Source organism: Mobula hypostoma, chromosome 1, assembly GCF_963921235.1.
Source record: "Mobula hypostoma chromosome 1, sMobHyp1.1, whole genome shotgun sequence".
Classification (NCBI taxonomy): Eukaryota; Metazoa; Chordata; class Chondrichthyes; order Myliobatiformes; family Myliobatidae; genus Mobula; species Mobula hypostoma.
In genome coordinates, this window is record NC_086097.1 from 237,182,308 (window position 1) to 237,202,474 (window position 20,167).

At 40.8% G+C, this 20,167-nt stretch overlaps 1 protein-coding gene across 1 annotated transcript in view; it reads right to left on the bottom strand.

Annotated features, from left to right (window-relative positions):
• Window positions 1-20,167, bottom strand: part of csmd3b (CUB and Sushi multiple domains 3b) — a 2,345,756-nt gene that overhangs the window by 234,187 nt on the left and 2,091,402 nt on the right. Inside the window, exons 38-39 of the mRNA XM_063066157.1 lie at window positions 19,367-19,485; window positions 15,134-15,203 (exon numbers count right to left, since the gene is read on the bottom strand). Coding sequence (XP_062922227.1) covers window positions 15,134-15,203; window positions 19,367-19,485 — 189 coding nt within the window. The remainder of the gene's footprint in view (window positions 1-15,133; window positions 15,204-19,366; window positions 19,486-20,167) is intronic.

The following is a 20,167-nucleotide window of genomic DNA, read 5'->3' on the forward strand; positions in this document are numbered from 1 at the left end:
TAGAAAGTACTAGGGTTACCCGTAGCCCTCTATTTCTCTAAGCTCCATGTACCTATCCAAAAGTCTCTTAAAAGACCCTATTGTATCCGCCTCCACCACCGTTGCCGGCAGCCCATTCCACGCACTCAGTACACTCTGCGTAAAAATCCTACCCCTGACATCTCCTCTGTACCTGCTTCCCAGCACCTTAAAACTGTGCCCTCTTGTGGCAGCCATTTCAGCCCTGGGAAAAAGTCTTTGACCATCCATATGATCAATCTCTCTCATCATCTTATACACCTATATCACGTCACCTCTCATCCTCCATCGCTCCAAGGAGAAAAGGCTGAGTTCACTCAACCTGTTTTCATAAGGCCTGCTCCTCAATCCAGACAACATCCTTGTACATCTCCTCTACCCGCTTTCTATGGTTTCCACATCCTTCCTGTAGTGAGGCGACCAAAACTGAGCACAATACTCCAAGTGGGGTCTGACCAGGGTCTTATATAGCTGCAACGTTAACTGTCGGCTCCTAATTTCAATTCTACGATTGATGAAGGACAATACAGCTTATGCCTTCTTAACCACAGAGTCACCTGTGCAGCTGCTATGGACTCGGACCCCAAGATCTCTCTGATCCTCCACACTGCCAAGAGTCTGACCATTAATGGACATTCTGCCATCATATTTGCTTGCTTTTATTATTTTCACGATTTAGTTTTTTTTATGTTTGTTTTTTGATTTTCTTTTAATGGGTTCTTTTGGATTTCTTTATTTTGTGGATGCCTATAAGGAGACGAATCTCTAGATTATAAATAGTCAACATAATTTGATAATAAATGTACTTTGAGCTTTGAAGAAGGCTTAACTTAGGGTGAGATCTAAGTAGACTGCAGAGCCACTGGGAGGTTCTACCAGATTCTAATTTAAATGATCTAATTAGTCTCAAAATAAAGCAACAAGGTTTACATTTTCTTCCAAGTACTAAGAGGCAAATCTGCATCCCCAAAAATATGAGTATGATCACCTTGAGTGCACCCTCAGTAGCACTCAAGCAACCTGGTTGTTGAACTTTCCAGAAGCAAGGTGTCTGCAGAAGGACTTCCACAAATTAGGAGAATCGGTAAAGTAGTGGCAGATGGAATATAGTGCAGGGAAGTGTATGGTCATGCACTTTGGTTGAAGGAATAAAGGAATAGACTATTTTCCAAACAGGAAAAAGTAAAATCATTAATCAGAGGTGCAAAAGGACTTGGGAGTCCTCGTGCAGGATTCCCGAAAAGTTAACTTGCAAGTTGAGTCGGTAGTAAGGAAAGCAAATGCAATGTTAATATTCATTTTGAGAAGACCAGAATATAAAATTGTTTTCCATGGTGGGGGAGTCTAGTACGAGAGGGCATGACTTAAGGATTGAAGGGCGCCCATTCAGAACAGAGATGTGAAGAATTTTTTTTAGCCAGAGGGTGGTGAATCTGTGGAATTTGTTGCCGCGGGCAGCAGTGGAGGTCAAGTCATTGGGTGTATTTAAGGCAGAGATTGATAGGTATCTGAGTAGCCAGGGCATCAAAGGTTATGGTGAGAAGGTGGGGAAGTGGGACTAAATGGGAGAATGGATCAGCTCATGATAAAATGGCGGAGCAAACTCAGTGGGCTGAATGGCCAACTTCTACTCCTTTGCCTTATGGTCTTATAAAAGCGAGGGTGTAATGCTGAGGCTTTATAAGGCTTTGGTCACTCCACATTTTGAGTATTGTGAACAGTTTTGAGTCCAATGCCAAAAAGGATGTTTTGGCATTGAAGTGTTTGATGGCTCTGGGCCTGTACTCACTAGAATTTAGAAGAAGGGGGAAGTGGAGGGAAATCTCATTGAAAACCTATGTAATATTGAAAGGCCAAGATAGAGTGGATGAGGAGATTTTCTATAGAGGGGGAGTTCAGACCAAAGGGCACAACTTCAGAATACAGGGCACCCCTTCAGAACAGAGGTATGGAAGAACTTCTAGAGCTAGAGCGTGGTGAATCTGTGGAGTCTGTTGCCACAGACAGCTGTAGAAGCTAAGCCCTGGGTACACTTAAAGCAAAGGTTGATAAGTCATTGGGTATATTTAAAGCGAAGGTTGATAAGCTCTCGATTAGTGATAGTGTCAAAGGTTACGGGGAGAAGTCAGGGGAATGGGGTTGAGAGGGATAATAAATCAGACATGATGGCATGGAGAAGCAGACTCCATAGACTGAACGGCCTAACTCTACTCCAATGTTTTATAGTCTTGTGGTTCTATTATGTCCGACACATCTGAGACTTCACCTTCCTGCAGTAATAAGGCTGTATCTCCCACAGTTCAAATTTTAGGAGGTATCTTTTCCTGGGAATTTATAATTTGAGCTATAAAACATTGGATAAAATTTAAACCCTGGGATTTTTATCATATTAACAATAAAATATTAAACATTTTTATAATACTATGATAGTAAAAATAATATTTTAATTTTTATTAAACAAATATAACAATGCAGTTATAATAATTATTCTCCGATGATGCTTAAGAAGCTTATGAACCACTTAGCCCCGACATCAAAAAGCTTAGTCATTATGGAAAACTATCCTTCCTTCTGGTATGCGCTTTAGATCACTGTATGCCAGGACAAATAGGTACAAGAACAGTTTCTTTCCCTATGCCATCAGTCTTATGAACACTTGAATTTTAGTCTATTATAAACCAAGTCCACCTGTATATACACAGGTATACCTCATTGTACATAGCTCACAATTATTTGAACTATTGTTTTGTTTGCTTTTTGACTCTGTACAGCGAGAGCTCAGGGAAACTGGCATCAAATTCCCTGTATGTGTCCACATACTTGGCGATAATAAAGGATTCTGGTTCTGATTCTGATTCTGATCTGTAGGTATATTCAGAAAGAAATGCTTGAAAGAAGTCAGCAGCTTGAAGCAGCAAGATACAATGCTAATATACTCTTAACATTTATATGTTTTCATGTACAACTAATTATTGGTTTCAGTAGCTAAAAGGCTGAGCACTGAACACCAGCTTTCAATGACGATTTATTACATTTGAAGACCAGAACACAGACTGAGAGAACAATACTGCAAATCATAGATTATTATAAATGACTTTGTTAATCTAGCCAGAAAAGCATCATTGATGAAGTACATTGGTTTAAATAAAATGGTTGTAAGACAATGTGGTGCAAATATATAATCGATGTACCCTGCAATTTTGTTTTACAGCTCTACAGACCAAACATTGCTCTGAGTAGGAAATTTATACATGGCCTGAAAACTGTTTGGAACTTTAAATGTTCCTTTCTGTAGATGGGAGTTGGTGTTCAGTGGGCTGGCGGTTTATTATCAATGAGTTACCAGCTTCCATTCTGCATTTATTGTTACAATTTGTAACAGTGGTGTAACTGACATCGTAAATAAGTTCAAGCTCTAAAATGTTTCAAAGTTAAGGTTGTGGTATGTTTATTACATAGAAAATACATAATTAATTACAGGCAACTTCACAGTTATATTAACATAGATTTATTATCATTATACGAGGAATATTCTAGCTGTGAGGCAACAAAGACTCTATGCAGGAGCGTTTCAGTTACTGCGCAGCTTAGAAAGAACAATGCATATAATGCAAGCACACATATAGAGAGATGAAATAAACCAGCTGTGTGTGCATTTTAGGCGTCTCCCATCTCTCTTAATTATTCATTCTTTTCCTACTTTTTGAGAAAATAAATATTCAGTCTGTGGTGAGTCTGAAAATAACATGTGAAGAGAAAATGCAGACTTCAGACCAAGCAAGAAGACTTGTCTGCCAGCTGACTGGTAACCACGGACCAACTGGGGACACCAGCAACGTTACTAGGTACAATGACAGCTAACCAAATCTGTTTGAAGTGTGAAGAGAATACCAGCCAAAAGCTCAGCAGATAATGTGGGAGTAAGAGTCTCCCAGGGGTATACTTCAGCAAACACTGACACAATTCTTGTAGAGAAGAGTGAGGCTATGCAGATTCAGTGTTGCATTAGAATTAGAATGGTCTCTCAATGAGTGTAAATAAACACATTAAGGCATGGTGATTAGATTACTGAGCTAGAGAGTGCAGCTCTTAAACTAACAACACACATACAAGTTGCTGGTGAACCCTTCGTCAGGACTCGGCCTGAAACGTCGACTGAACCTCTTCCTAGAGATGCTGCCTGGCCTGCTGCGTTCATCAGCAGCTTGTATGTGTGTTGCTTGAATTTCCAGCATCTGCAGAATTCCTGTTGTTTCAGCTCTTAAACTAGTTAGGCATCAAAGCAATGAGATACCGTAACAATATCAATTTTTAGTAGGACTGAGATCATAAGATGATAAATGGTGCTCAGATTCATCAAAGTTGCTGGTGAACGCAGCAGGCCAGGCAGCATCTCTAGGAAGAGCTAGTCCTGACGAAGGGTCTCGGCCTGAAACGTCGACTGTACCTCTTCCTAGAGACGCTGCCTGGCCTGCTGCGTTCACCAGCAACTTTGATGTGTGTTGCTTGAGTTTCCAGCATCTGCAGAATTCCTCGTGCTCAGATTCAGGCTGGTTCTATTTAAAGCCTTTGTGAACACAATCAAGTTTGTCACCAAAGACACTCTCAATCTACAAATGTAATGTGGAAAGCATTCTAATTGGCTGCATCAATATCTGGTATGGAGGGTGGGGTGGCGACTACACAGGATCAAAGTAAGCTGCTGAAAGTTGTTAACTTGGTCAGCACTAGCTTCACAGGCAGGTAGGATGTCTTCAAGCAGTGATGCCTCAAAAAAGGCCACATCCATTATTAAGCAGGCCAGGCAGCATCTATAGAAAGAGGTACAGTCGACGTTTCGGGCCGAGACCCTTCGTTAGGACACCTGACAGTTAGTCCTGACAAAGGGTCTCGGCCCAAAACGTCGACTGTACCTCTTCCTATAGATGTTGCCTGGCCTGCTGCGTTCACCTTCTGCGTTTATGTGAGTTGCTTGAAATTCCAGCATCTGCAGATTTAGAAACATAGAAAATAGGTGCAGGAGTAGGCCATTCGGGCCTTCGAGCCTGCACCGCCATTTATTATGATCATGGCTGATCATCCAACTCAGAACCCTGCACCAGCCTTCCCTCCATACCCCAGGACATGCCCCCTTCTCATTTTTATCATCAGGAAAGAGGTACAGAAGCCTAAAGGCACACACTCAGTTATTCAGTAACAGTTTCTTCCCCTCTGCCATCCGATTTCTGAATGGAAGTTGAACCCATCAACACTGCATCACTACTTATTTAATTTAACTATATATATAGTATTCCAATGTACTGCAGCTGCAAAAACACCAAATCTCACAACATACGCCAGTGATATTTAACCTGTTTGATTGTGATCATGCTGTCGTGCATGCAGCCTGGTACAGCCATTCCGATCTATTCTTTTACTTTCTTCTTCTTACTTTTAATTTACGTTATTTTTTGTATTTTTTTTCTCACGGTAACACGTCGAAGCTGCACCCTCTCTAACATGCTGGTAGAGAGAGTTTTATTTGGGTTTTCTTTAGCGCTGGAAATGGTTACATCCCGACACGCGGGACAGAAGCAAGGTCGCATTGTGTATTCCACGGACCAGCAAAGACCGGCCAGCTTAGCTAACAGAGTGGTGGACACCCTCACTCAAATCCAGAGGAAAACACACAGAGGGGATTACAAAGCTGAGGGAAGAGGACCGGGTCGAGACAACAGAGGCTTTTGGAGAAGAGGAGTTCGGTGGGTAATACCATTCCGCCTGACCAGAAGTGCACTGAGAGTGGTAAGCGTAAAGGAGTTGGGTGCTTACTGATCTGGTTAACAAGGGATGGTGCAATCCGGGGTATATTACGATCGAGGAACGTGTTTGCAGACTGGATATTGAACTATTTACTGTTGGACTTCGGCCACATTCCACCGTAATAAAACACTTGGCAGCATGGGAGGTCATTCCTGCCTGTGGCCATTGATCGTGCAGCTCCTCCCGTGGAGGATCGGACACCCTGAGCCAATGGACTGGTCCTGGACTTATTTTCCATCTGGCATAGTTTTGCATTTTGTTGTTTGACTTTTGGGGTTTATTTGTATTGCTATACTTACGCTCTATTCTTGGTTGGTGTGGCTGTAACAAAACCAAATTTCCCTCGGGATTAATAAAGTTTACCTATCTATTTATCTATCTATCTTGTGAACCACGATCAGTGAGATTATTCAGAATCTCTGAAGGAATCTTCTTGGCACAGCCAAGAAGGGCCAAAAAGCCTGTTTCTGTGCTGTAGTTTTTCTATGGAATTAAGTAGCAGTGGGTGCGCAGATGCTGGAAATACAAAGCGATGCATTCACAACATGCTGGAGGAACTCAGCAGGCAAGGCAGTATCTGTGGAAAAGAATAAACAGCCGATGTTTTGGGCCGAGACCCTTTATCAGGACCCTTCAAAACACAATATTTCATAATGGGTTATACCCCTGCTCAAAGCGATTTAAGACGCAATTCAACATTGCTTAGCTAAGTCTTGAGAGGTCAGTGAAAGAAGTAAGTAAAAAAGAAGCAAAATTGAAAATAAATTGCTTTAAATTTTTCAGCAGAGTTTGTATGTTAACAAGATTTGGCATTCAGAAATGAGTATATTTGACAGGATATAATGCAAAGGTATCTCTTTGGAAAACGGGAGACATTGTTATAAGAGAACACTGAAAATATTTAATCCCTATCAGTCATGTACAGTTAAACGTTGAAGGGTTTTGTGATCATGAATGTATACCAGATATTAATTAGTCAGAGGTTGTAGAATAAAGATGAGCGGGTTCTCCTGAACTGAATCAAGAAGGAAACAACAATGGCCTTCACTCCTTTGAGAAGATCAAAGAGAAAACCTGTAGAACTATTAAATACTGTTTCCTTTTAAGAAAGAGAAAGGATGTTGTGTACATAAATATGGAAAGTAGGAATGATATCTCAACACACACACAGAACAGCTGGCGAACTTAATAAGCAAGATGCACAGGTCGATAAGTCTGTCAGTGATTCATTGTATTCCTGGCACTACATTCCATTAGAATAAGAACCCGCATATAAATTCATAGATTACATGAAGACTGAAGAGATGAGATTTTTTTTGAAAGAAAAATAATCAGCACATTATTCAATGTGTTGATTATCTCTCTGGAGTCTATAATAACTCTGAAGGTGAATTGAGTTTTTTTCTTCATAAAACGAATCATCATCTCCAGGACTTTGGGAGTCGTCAGGTACAAAGTGACTTGGGAGTCCTCATGCAGGATTTTCTAAAGCAGGGGTTTCCAACCTGGGGCCCATGGCATGAAAAAGGTTGGGAACCTCTGCCCTAAAAGTTAACTTGCAGGTGAGGAAGGCAAATGAAATATTAGCATCCATTTCAAGACGACTAGAATATAAAAGCAAGGATGTAATGCTAAGGCTTTATAAGGCACAGGTGAGGCCTCACTTAGAATATAGTGAGCAGTTTTGGGCCCCTTATCTGAGAAACAATGTGCTCTTATTAGAGAGGGTTCAGAGGAGGCTCATGAGAAGGATTCTTGGAATTAAAGGGTTCTCATATGGGGAGCATGTGTTGGCTCTGGGCCTCTACTTGCTGGAATTTTGAAGAATGAGGGGGGAATCTCATTGAAACCTACCAAATGTTGAAAGGCATAGATAGAGTGAATGTGTAGAGGATGTTTCCTATAGTGGGAGGGTCTTGGTCTGGAGGACACAGCCTCAGAATAGAAGGACATCCTTTAGACCATAAGACCATAAAACCGTACGTTATAGGAGTAGAGGTAGGCCGTCTGGTCCATCAAGTCTACTCCGCCATTCAGCCATGGGCTGATCCCCTCTCCCCTGCCTTCTCCCCATACCCTTTGATGCTCTGGCTAATCAAGAACCTATCTATCTTTGCCTTAAATGCACCCAATGACACAGCTGCTCGTGGCAAAAATTCCACAGATTTACCACCCTCTGATTAAATTAATTTCTCTGCATCTCTGTTCCGAATGGACGTCCTTCAATCCTGAAGTCGTGCCCTCTTGTCCTGGACTCCCCTACCATGGGAAATAACTTTGCCATATCTAATCCGTTCAGGCCTTTTAACATTTGGAAAGTTTCTATGAGATCCCCTTCATTCTCCTGAACTCCGGGGAATACAGTCCAAGAGCTGCCAGACATTCCTCATACAGTAACCCTTTCATTCCTGGAATCATTCTCATGAATCTTCTCTGAATTCTCTCCCATGTCAGTATATCCTTTCTAAAATAAGGAGCCCAAAACTGCACACAATACTCCAAGTGCCGTCTCTTATAGACCCTCAACATCACATCCCTGCTCTTATACTCTTTACCTCTAGAAATGAATGACAACATTGCATTTGCCTTCTTCACTACTGACTCAACCTGGAGATTAACCTTTAGGGTATCCTGCACAAGGACTCCTAAGTCCCTTTGCATCTCTGCATCTTGAATTCTCTCCCCACCTAAATAATAGTCTGCCCCTTTAGTCTCCATTTAGAATGGAGATAAGGAACAATTTGTTTAGCCAGGGGGTGATGAATCTGTAGCATTGTTGCCACAGGCAGCTTTGAAGGCCAGGTCATTGGGTGTACTTAAAGTAGAGGGTGATAGATTCTTGATTAGATAGGGCATGAAAGGTTACAGGGTGAAAGCAGTGGAATGGGGTTGAGAGGGAAAATAGATCAGTCATGATGAAATGGCAGAACAGACTTGATGGGCTGAATGGCCCATATTCTGCTCCTATCTCTTATTGTCTAGTGGACCTCCTGGTAATTTCACAATAAAGTGTCAGAAATTATTAACTGAAGTCATTTCATATCACATCACAACAAGAAAAAGTTGTAAACAATGAAGCAAAGAAATCTTCAACACCATCACAACCTTGCCCACTCACAGAAACCTGCTTGCAGGGAAAATTTAAATTTTTTGGTGGACATGTTTTGTCATTTTAATAGTGGGCCAAATGGTGCTGGTTTTCACTGGTCATTCAAATTATCACCTTTGACATTCAGCTATGTGTATGATTTAACTCACAATCTTCCAAACAAACAGTGATATGCTAAGTCTGGGAACAACTGATGGATTCGCTCCCTCTTGACTCTCCAGAAAACTAAAGCCAGTGCCAGGCCAGAAGTAGCTCAGCATCCAAGATCCCAGTGTAATTTCAATAAGAATTGTGCAGTACTCTGCAAAACTCTTAGGCACATATATTTGTAGCTAGGGTGCCAAAGATGTTTGCACAGTATTATATTTGTCAACAAGGAGCAGAGAGTGAGTTTGTAAATCTGGCAGGATTGTTAGAGATGATGAGGGTAGAGCACTGCAGGCGGGGTCATGTGATTCCAAACAATTGGATCATTACAGAAGGCCTCTCTGGTGCTTCCTGTTCCCTCCCCTCTGACTTCCCCTTTTCCACACCATGATTCCCCTCTCCCTGTCCCCTTCCCACTCTCAGTCCACAGCAGAGACCCATATCAGAATCAGGTGTATCGTCACTCACATATATCATGATTTTACTTTTGCAGCAGTAGCAGTACAGAGCATGTATTATTAGACCATAATACATAAAATTACTGCAGTACTGTGCTGAAGTCTGAGGCAACCTAGCTATATATACAGTATACGCCCAAGCCTTTTGCACAATACTGTATGTATGATGATTAGGAAGCAATGAGAGAAACAATATCAGTTGCTTCTTTCATTATATTACACAAGTTAATCAGTTAACCTAAACTATTTACAAATGTGATTCATTTGAAAGGCCTGGATATAGTGGACGTGGAGAGGATGTGTCCTATAGTGGGTCAGTCTAGGACCAGAAGGCACAACCTCAGAATAGAAGGACGTCCCTTTCGATCAGAGATGAGGAGGAATTTCTTCAGCCAAAGGGTGGTGAATCTGTGCAATTCATTGTCACAGATGGCTGTGGAGGCCAAGTCATTTGATATATTCAAAGCAGAAATTGACAGGTTCTTGATTGTGAAAGAATCAAAGGAGTGTGAAAGCTATGGGACAAACCAGGAGAATGAGGTTGAATGGATAATAAATCAGCCATGGTGAAATGGCGGAGTAGACTTGGTGGTCTGATTGGCCTAATTCTGCTCCCATCTCTCATGGTCTTTGAATAACATTTTATTTTTTCTTTTACTTGTCTACTTCAATTTCAATAGATTTTAAACATCTCTGATTGCCAGAGATATTAAAATTGATAAAGATCACACAAAGGCTTTACAGCAAAGCTATGACTCCAACTGTGCTGATGTTCAGGGATATTTCATGGGATGTACCTACGGGGAGGAGGGAACGTCGACTCAGAGGCCTGTGTCGGGCATTTTCATGCCTTACAAGGCGCAGATTGGAAGTCTATGTGGGGCGCCACTACTCGCACAGACTAGAGCAATGTGTGATTAAGTGCCTTGCTCAGGGGCACAAACACGTTGCCACAGCTGAGGCTCGAACTAGCGACCTTGAGATAATTAGACAAACACCTTAACCACTTGGCCATGTACCTACAAGCTGATCCAACTGAGGTTGGATTGCCACTCTTGCCAGACTACTAGTCCTCAGGGTGCATTGTGGGCAGTGATATGGTCCTTGCTGTACAAGTACAAGCTCAAAAGTTCACAGTTCAAAGGGGGATAGGTTGAGCAAGCTGGGGCTTTTCTCTCTGGAGCAATGGCGTATGATAAGGGGATTACAACATGTTCACAGGCATAGATTAATTGGATAGCCAGAGACTTCTTCCCAGGGCAGAAATGGCTAATACAGAGGAAGTATAATTTTAAGGTGATTGGAGGAATGTACAACACCCATAAGAAGTATTCACCCCTTGGAATTTTTCATGTCTTATTGTTTTAATTTGGCTTTTATTGACACTGATCAACAGAAAAAGACTCTTTCATTTTAAAGTGAAAACAGATCTCTACAAAGGGATCAAAATTATTTATAAACATAAAACAATTGATTGTACAAGTGTTCATCCCCTTCTAACAATATTTAGTAGATGCACATTTGGCAACAATTACAGCCATGGGTCTGTGTGCATCAGTCTCTATCAGCTTTGCACATCTGGATATCGCAAATTTTCCCCATTCTTCTTTACAAAATGGCTCAAGTTCTGTCAGACTGCATGGAGATTCTGAGTGAACTGTCCTTTTCAAGTCCAGCTACAAATTCTCAATTGGATTGAGGTCTGGACTCTGACTTTTTCTAATCCATGACACCAACTTTATTGTTTTTCAGGCATTCTTGTGTAGCTTTGGCTTTATGCTTGGGGTCATTGTCTTGCTGGAAAACAAATCTTCTCCCAAGATACAGTTCTCTTGCAGATTGCATCAGGTTTTCCACTAGGATTTCTCTGTATTTTGCTGCATTCATTTTACCTTCACAAGCCTTCCAGGGCCTGCTGCAGTGAAGCACCCGCCACCGTACTTCACAGTAGGGATGGTGCGTTTTTGATGATATGTGGTGCTTGGCTTACAACAAACAGAGTTTATTGTGATATTCAAAAAAGCTCAATTTTGCTTTCATCAGACCATAGAACCTTCTTCCAACTGACTTCGGAGTCTCCCGCATGCCTTCTGGCAAACTCTAGCTGAGATTTCATGTGAGATTTTTTTTCAAGAGTGGCTTTCTCTTTGCCACTCTCTCATAAAGGTGAAACTGATGAATCATCCGGGCAACAATTGTTGTATGTGCAAGCTCTCCCATCTCAGGCACTGAAGCTTGTAACTCCTCCAGATCTGTCATGGGTCTCTTGGTGGCCTCCCTCACTAGTCCCCTTCTTGCACAATTACTCAGTTTTTGAGGATGGCCTGCTCTAGGCAGATTTACCGCTGTGTCATATTCTTTCCATTTCTTGATGATTGACTTAACTACTCCAAAGGATATTCAGTGACTTGAAATCTACTTGTACCCATCTCCTGACTTGTGCTTTTCAATAACCTTTTCACAGAGTTGTTTGGAGTGTTCTTTTCTTGATGGTGTAGTTTTTGCCAGGATTCTGATCACCAGCAGTTGGACCTTCCAGATAGAGTTCTATTTTTACTACAATCAGTTGAAACACCTTGACTGCACACAGGCAATCACTATTTAACTAATTATGTGACTTCCGAAACCAAATGGCTACAACAATGATGATTTTGTGTGTCATATTAAAGGTGGTGAATACTTACGCAATCATTTATTTTGTGTTTTATATTTGTAACTAATTTAGATCACTTTGTAGAAATCTGATTTCACTTTGGAATGAAAGAATCTTTTTCTGTTGATCAGTTTCCAAAAAAGCCAAATTAAATCCACTGTGATTAAATGTTGTAAAACATTAAAACATGAAAACTTATAAGGGAAGTGAATACTTTTTGTAGGCACTGTATGGGGGGGAATGACAGAGGTAAGTTATTTACATAGAGAGTGGTGAGTACATAGATTGCCCTGACAAGTGTGGTGGTAGAGGCTGATACATCAGGGACATTTAAGAAACTCTGAGATAGGCACATGGATGATAGGAAAATAGAACGTAATGTAGGAGGAAAGGAGTAGATTAATCTTAATTAAAAGGTCATAGTGTCATAGAAAATTACAGCACAGAAACAGGTTCTTTGGCCAATCTACTCCATGCCAAATCATTTAAACTGCCTCTTCCCATTAACCTGCATCTGGACCATTGCCGTCCCTACCCCTCCCAACTATATACAGTACCTATTCAAACTTCTCTTAAATGTTAAAATTGAGCTCAAAGGCACCACTTCTGCTGGAAACACATTCCACACTCTCATGACCTTCTGAAAGAAGAAGGCTCTTGTGTTCCCGTTAAACATTTCACCTTTCACTCTTGACCCATGAACTCTGGTTGTAGTCCCACCCACCCTCAATGGAAAAGGCCTGCTTGCATTTAAGCTTAGTTTATCTGATGCATCAAATTGAAGTCCATTTAGATTCATTTGTATACTCACCTGTATCTGTATACCAGATATAGCAATTATACCATGTATACAGATACAGATGTGTACGCATCTAAATATAATTACAAATAGAGCAATATAGGAAGGGTGATTGATAAGTTCGTAGCCTAGGTAGAAGGAGTCAATTTTAGAAAACCTAGCACATATACTTTTTCCATATAGTCCCCTCCTACATTTACACACTTAGTCCAGCGGTCCTGGAGCATACCGATCTTGGACCTCCAGAAAGTGTCCACAGCAAGGGTGGTTGATGTTCGTGGCCTAAGGTAGAGGGAGATGAGTTATACAGCTCTCGTTACATGCAGGTGTAGTTCAACTCTTTAAGTGATTATGCAAAAAGTTTGAAGTTAATAACTGATCTCCTTCTACATTAGGCCACAAACTTATCAATCACCCCTGCTGTGGACACTTTCTGGAGGTCCAAGATCTGTATGATCCACGACTGCTGGACTAAGTGTGTAAATGTAGGAGGGGACTATGTTGAAAAATAAGTGTGCTAGGCTTTCTGAAATTGACTCCTTGTACCTTAGGCCACGAATTTATCAATCACCCCTAGTACTATAGAAATAATGCAGCATTTAGGGATTTAAATAAGTTTGCATGTTCATAAATAAAGCACCTGCATTCAATACAAAGTAACCATCTCTAAGTGAATAATTATAAACCTTTTGCTGCTTAAACAATGGAAACTTCTGATAAGTTTCAGATGAAAAGAAGTCAAAGTAAAATTACATCATTAAGCATCTTAGCCACCCTTTATTTTATTAATTTTAATTTTTCTTTTATTGAGATACAGTGCAGAATAGGCCCTTCCAACCCTTCTTGCTGCGTCACCCAGCAACCCCAAATTTAACCCTAGCTTATCATTTACCTATCAACCAATACATCTTTGGACGTTGGGAGGAAATGCACATGGTCACAGGGAGAACGTACAAACTCCTTACAGGCAGTGACAGGACTTGTAAAGTGTTGTGCTAACCACTGCACCACTGTGCCGCCCCAAATTTCTGATTGCTAATTCAGTCTTGACTCTGTAAACTATGGCTGGAACAAAGCACTACTTACTGGGGTGACAACCACTCTTCTTTCTAAGTTACACCTTAACTATAATGCTTCTGCGCATATAGCCTTTGTTACTGCCCAGCTGGAATTGGACACAGCTAGAAAAGGCTTATGAAATGTGTAACATTTTCCTTGTTGTACTGTATTTCATTATAACCCTTCAATTAATAAATTTTAAATGTACATGATTTTTCAGTTCTCATTCTAAATATTCATACAATACACATTACAAAAAAAAACATTTAAAGAGATGCGCAGTTTTCAGGCCATGTAAAAATTTTCTGTGCTGAAAGCAATGGTCGGTCCTCACAGCTGTAAAAGAAAAGCAGAGGGAACGTTGAACCATCATCCATAAGAGGGGCCTTGGTGAGAGAAATAGGATGGAAGGAGGAATGAGTGAAAGAAAAACTAACTCCAGTGTGGACTTTGGTCCATAAAGGATGCTGCTATACTATTAATACATTGTAAGCTAGTGTAGATACCTGCACAGATATTCCTTTATTTATTGAGATAGAATAAGCCCTTTCAACGGCACCACCCAGTAATCCCCATTTAACCCTAGACTAATCACAGGACAATTTACAATGACCAATCAACCTACCAACTGGTATGCCTTTGGACTTTTAGGAGGAAACCGGAACACCCAGAGAAAATCCACACGGGCTAGAACGTACAAACTCCTTACAGACAGTGGCGGGAAATGAACCTAAGTCACTGGTACTATAAAGCATAGAACTTGCAGACTCATTCGATAAGGAAAGATGGATGTTTCACACTGGGTCTAACATTTTGGACAGGAAATATGAACACACATCCCGAACACCAGCTTGCAAAGAAAACACTGCATTTTCAATTTAAATGTATTAATTTTGAATCAACAACACCTCTCCTACTTCACTCAATGGGTATAATGACCTGTCACAGAAACAACATGGCTTTTACTTCAACTAAAATTTACCTTCAACTAAAAGGTACTTGTGCGTAAGAGGGAGAGAAAGGTCAGGAGACAACAATGCATTAAAATCAATCTGATTAATTGCTTCACAAAATGCAAACCCACATACCTATACACATTGGAATAGGGTAATTCCATCTTCGGACTGGTCCTGGCATACATGTTATATGTGAATGCCCCTGAAAAAAAAAGATTTAAAAAAACCTCTTATTTTAATAAATAAACTTGCTGTGACACTGCCTTGCAAGCAGAGACAAGTATACTTTAAGAACAAATAAATGGAGGGATAACCAGGACAGAGTCAGGACAATGAAGGGCTCTATTGTTATCAGAAAGCATCGTCGTGAATAAAATTAACACACTGCACTGGAATTTAACATTGGTGTATTTTTATTTAATGAAAATGGCTGATAAATCAATGACTTGCAATGTCAAAGACGGCAAAGATAGCGGAAAATCTGCAAGTTTGGTGAAAGGGTTAACCAGAGTGGAGTGTGAGCAGGGAAGGTGATGGTGTTGGTGAGATGGAGATTCTGGATTAGGATGCTAAATTCCGGGCGACCAGAAATCACTGGTGATAAGGGCCATGAGACTAGTGGCTCAAGTAGCCTGAAATCATCAAGCGGTTGTCAGGGAAGAGAGATTTCCGTCATTCATCGGAATCAGCTGCATTCAACTCCAAGGAAGCTGGCTGGGACATTTAAATCAAGAAGTTGGATTTTCTGTGTGGTAATTCAAGTTCACTGGCCGCAATCTTTAGATGGGGTGAATGCAGGAGGGTATGGGGGTCAAAGAGAAATTGGGTAAGTGAAGGGAACCTGCACATTGGGTTCTCATCATTATTCCTGGACTAAATAATTTCTACATGACTGGCCTCAGGATGATGTGACTGCTGCACAATATTAGATTCAGGTTCATATTCATACTTAATTATTACACATACACCGAAACATACAGTGAAATTGTGCCATTAGTGTTAACAAACAAAACACCTAAGGATGTGTTGGGGGCAGCCTGCAAGTGCCTAGATGCAAGTCCAGAGGTTTCCAAATGCTAACTGTTGGATCCTGGAATTAAAGCCACTGTAATCCATATGATAATTCCTTACTTTTCATTAGCATTTTAATTTCTATGAAATTTTGATCAAACAATATAGGACGATGTGGAGCTCCTTGATTCAGTCATTAGGTAGGTGAAAATTATTTGGCTTTGCACGATGGAGGAAACGTAAATGTCGAAACTAGAAACTTGAGCACAGGCAATAAAATTGCCATTCTTTGACAGACATTTGCCTGCGTTCATATTTCTAGTCTCGACTAGAAAAATAATGAAATAGTCGCTCTTCATATTTTTATGGACTATCAAGTGAACTCTGAAAGCTCTATCCCAGGGGAGCAATTTTCCTATCCAGCTTGTACTTCCTAAAGATGGGACAGATGTGAGGAGTTTAAACAGGCCACCGGGTGAGTAATGGTTCATTCAATGTCATTCATGATCTGTCTTCCACTCTCTCATGAGAGCTGCTGTAGAACAAATCCTTTCTATATTTCACACTCCAGCCACTTTCCTCTATATCTTGTTTTCAACCTCAGCACTCCCACTTTCAGTGTAGCCAAAGCAAGTCCAGCTCGGCTTCCTGCCAGTCCAAATGGCATAAAACTTCTCCTTTCCTATCAGATTCCTTCTTCTCCAGCACTTTGCCTTTTCCACCTATTATCTCCCAGCTTCTTACTTCACCCTCACCACCCAATCTGGCTTCGCCTTTTAGCTTGTCCTCCTCCCTCTCCCCTCCACCTTCTCATTCTGACTTTATCCCCCACCTTCCTGTCCAGTCCTGATGAAGGGGATCAGCCTGAAATGTCAACTGTTTATTCGTTTCCATAGATACTGCGTGATCTGAAGAGCTCCTCCGGCATTTTGTGTTTTGCTCTGGATTTCCAGCATCTGCAGAATCTCTTGTGTTTATAACTAGAGACATATGAACTTCCAGTGGTGAACATTCAGGTGCTAGAATATTCCTAAACCCCAGGGATGATTGTTTAAACAAAGTCATTATGTTGGTGATTGTGAGGTTGCAAGGTTTAATGTGGTGTCTTTCTTTCATAAACCTCAAACACTTTGACGATAAAATGCAGGTGTCTGCCATTGTTAACAGAGATCCTGTCAGTTGACTTATGTTGCTCCAGGTTCCAGTGCTCCAGGTTCTTCACAGATAGTAAACCTAGCTAAGAAGGATAAAATACTAAAATGTATAGTCACATTTTCTGTCCATCCCAAGCACCAACACCAAGTCTAGAAAAGGTCAATATGATCTGGAGTGGGGTTTAAAGGAGGGGTTCCCAATCGTTTTTATGCCATGGATCAATACCATGAGGCATGGGGTTTTGTAGATCCCAGGTTGGGACCCCTGGTTTTGAGGACAAGTCAGACTAGAACAAAACAACATGTCAGAAAACACTGCTGAGGAAGACAGGTGATGAATTTGAAGGCCAGGTCTGAAAAAGGGCACAATGAGTTAAATAATATATTGGGAAGTTGACATTCAACCTCAGAATGTTTTGAAGTGACCACTTTCAAATTGTGTGTCTTCCTAAGAGTTGAATGGTCACATCCTGGGGATCACCACTGAACAGAAAATTAACTGGACTGCCCTCATAAATCAACAGCTTCAGGAAATGGTACCTTTCAGTGAATGACTGAAGTCCTGACTTCCCAAAGGTAGTATCAACAAGACCAGAAGCCAGGACTTAAGGCTCCATTTGGATGGATGACTATAGTTCTAGCCATGCTCAAGGATCCTAAATTGATGCACGACAAAGTAACTCACCTACAATTTTTAACATTCAGTGCACTCGATATGACTACAGTTTATACAGCTTCGGATTCCGCTGTGGCAATTTGTCAAGATTTTTTCAATAGCCTTCTGAAAATTGTGATCTCAACCTCGAGGTAAATTGGCCTCAGGTGCATTGAAATGACATCATCTTCAATCTACTTGCAGTTACGCACTACCCTGGCTTGAAACAATATGAATATTTTTTCACCAATATTCTGTAAATCCTTAGTGGTGTGATTATCTCCATGGTGAAGGATGCAGCTGATCTGTACTGAAGAGATAGCCCACAGCTCACTCAGTATGCTATCCCTTCTTCGCCTTCTCAAGTGACATCTACCACTTTGCTAACAAGTCACCCATGTTAGGATGTCTGAGCAGCAGCTGAGATATGCAGTCTCCTGGAGGGCCCTGCCATTAACAAATTTGGCCTCTCAATACTGAAACAGGATTTTCACAAACTGTTAAGATTCTCTCAAGGTTAACTTGCAGGGTGGGTCGGTTATAATGAAGACAAATGTAATGTCAGCATTCATTTTGAGAGAATTACACTAGAAAAGCAAGAAAGTAATGCTGAGGTTTTATAATGCATTGGTCAGACCACACTTCCAGTATTTGAGCAATTTGGGGCCCCTTATCTAAGAAAAGATATGCTGGCATTGGAGAGGGTCCAGAAGAAGTTCATGATTATTAGTCCGGTAACGAAAGGGTTAACGTATGAGGTGCCTTTGATGGCCCTGGGCCTATATTCACTGGAGTATAGAAAAATGAAGAAGGATCTCAATAAAACCTATCAGATATTGAAAGGCCTACACAGGATGCTTCAAAAAGTGGGGAAATCTAGGACTAGAGGATATAGCCTCAAAATAGAAGGAGACCCCTTTAGAAGAGAGATGACGAGGAATTTCTTTAGCTAGAGGGTGGTAAATCTTTGGAATTTATTACCACAGATGGCTGCAGAGGCCAAGTCATTGGGTATATTTAAGCAGAGGTTGATAGGTTCTTGATTAATCAGGACATCAAAGGTTATGGGGAGAAGGTGAGAACATGGGGTTGAGAAGAATACTAAATCGGCCATGATGGAATTTTGAAAATCGTTGAACAAGTACCTCAACAGGATCAAAAAACAGACCTGTGATGCTTTCAGGAGGTGGTTCCTCTCACCATTTAAGAATACTCATGGATGGCCAATAAACATTGGCACTTTGAGTGACATCCATGTCTCATGAGAAAACAGAATCCCTATTGACATGACAGGATCCGCCCAGTTATCAACAAGACATTCACAAAAATATCAAAATCAGGGCAATTAATACAATGCTGAATAAAATTTAAGCAGGGATATGACAGCAATTCTTTTCTAACGTTATTCTATACCTCTTTAAGTCTTTACAATATGACGAACATTATACATTATCTACATTCTCCCTGAATTGAATGACCTATGCCAACTCTCTGAAGCTTTGTAAAGCAAGTAATAATATATCAGATATGATACCATTTTCTTACCTGCAGTGAGTATCCCTGATCACAGTGAAATGATATAACATCTCCCACCAAATATCTGTCTCCATTCTTGATTCCATTGCTGGGAGTAAGTGGTTCTGGGCAGGAATCCAATCCTATAGCTGCAGAACCATACGTTATTTTAGTTATTGATACTTAACATGACACGTTCTGTTTAAAGAGCCATGAATATTGACAACTGATACTTTGTGAAGCAAGTACTGAGACACCTTTTCTTTAACCTGGTGAAACAGATTTATTTGTTTGTTTTCACTGCTGGTCTTAAACAAGAATAGAGAGCAGAATGATAAACACCTTGATATTTCTTTGCTTAAAACAGATTTGTCATGGATTAAAGCAGTATTGCCTCTCTAGAACATGGGTCAAATGATTATGGAGAGGGAGTGGCCAGGTTGGGTGAGGAGTGATCGATGACTCTGAGCCTTTACTCACTGGAAATTAGATGAATGAGGGGGAGATCTCAATGAAACCTATTGATAGTTGAAGCCTAAATAGAGTGGATGTGGAGAGGATGTTTCTCACAGTGGGGAAGTCTAGCACCAGAAGGCACAATCTCAGAACAGAGGGACGTCAATTTATAATGGATATGAGGAGAAATTTCTTTAGCCAGAGAGTGGTGATTCTGTGGAATTCATTCCACAGGTGGCTGTAGAGGCCAGGTCATTGGGTGTATTTAAGGCAGAGGTAGATATTTCCTTGAAAAGTTGGGGCGTGAAAGGTTACAGGGAGAAGGGAGAAGAAAGGGATTGAGAGAGGAATGGATCAGCCATGATGAAATTGCAG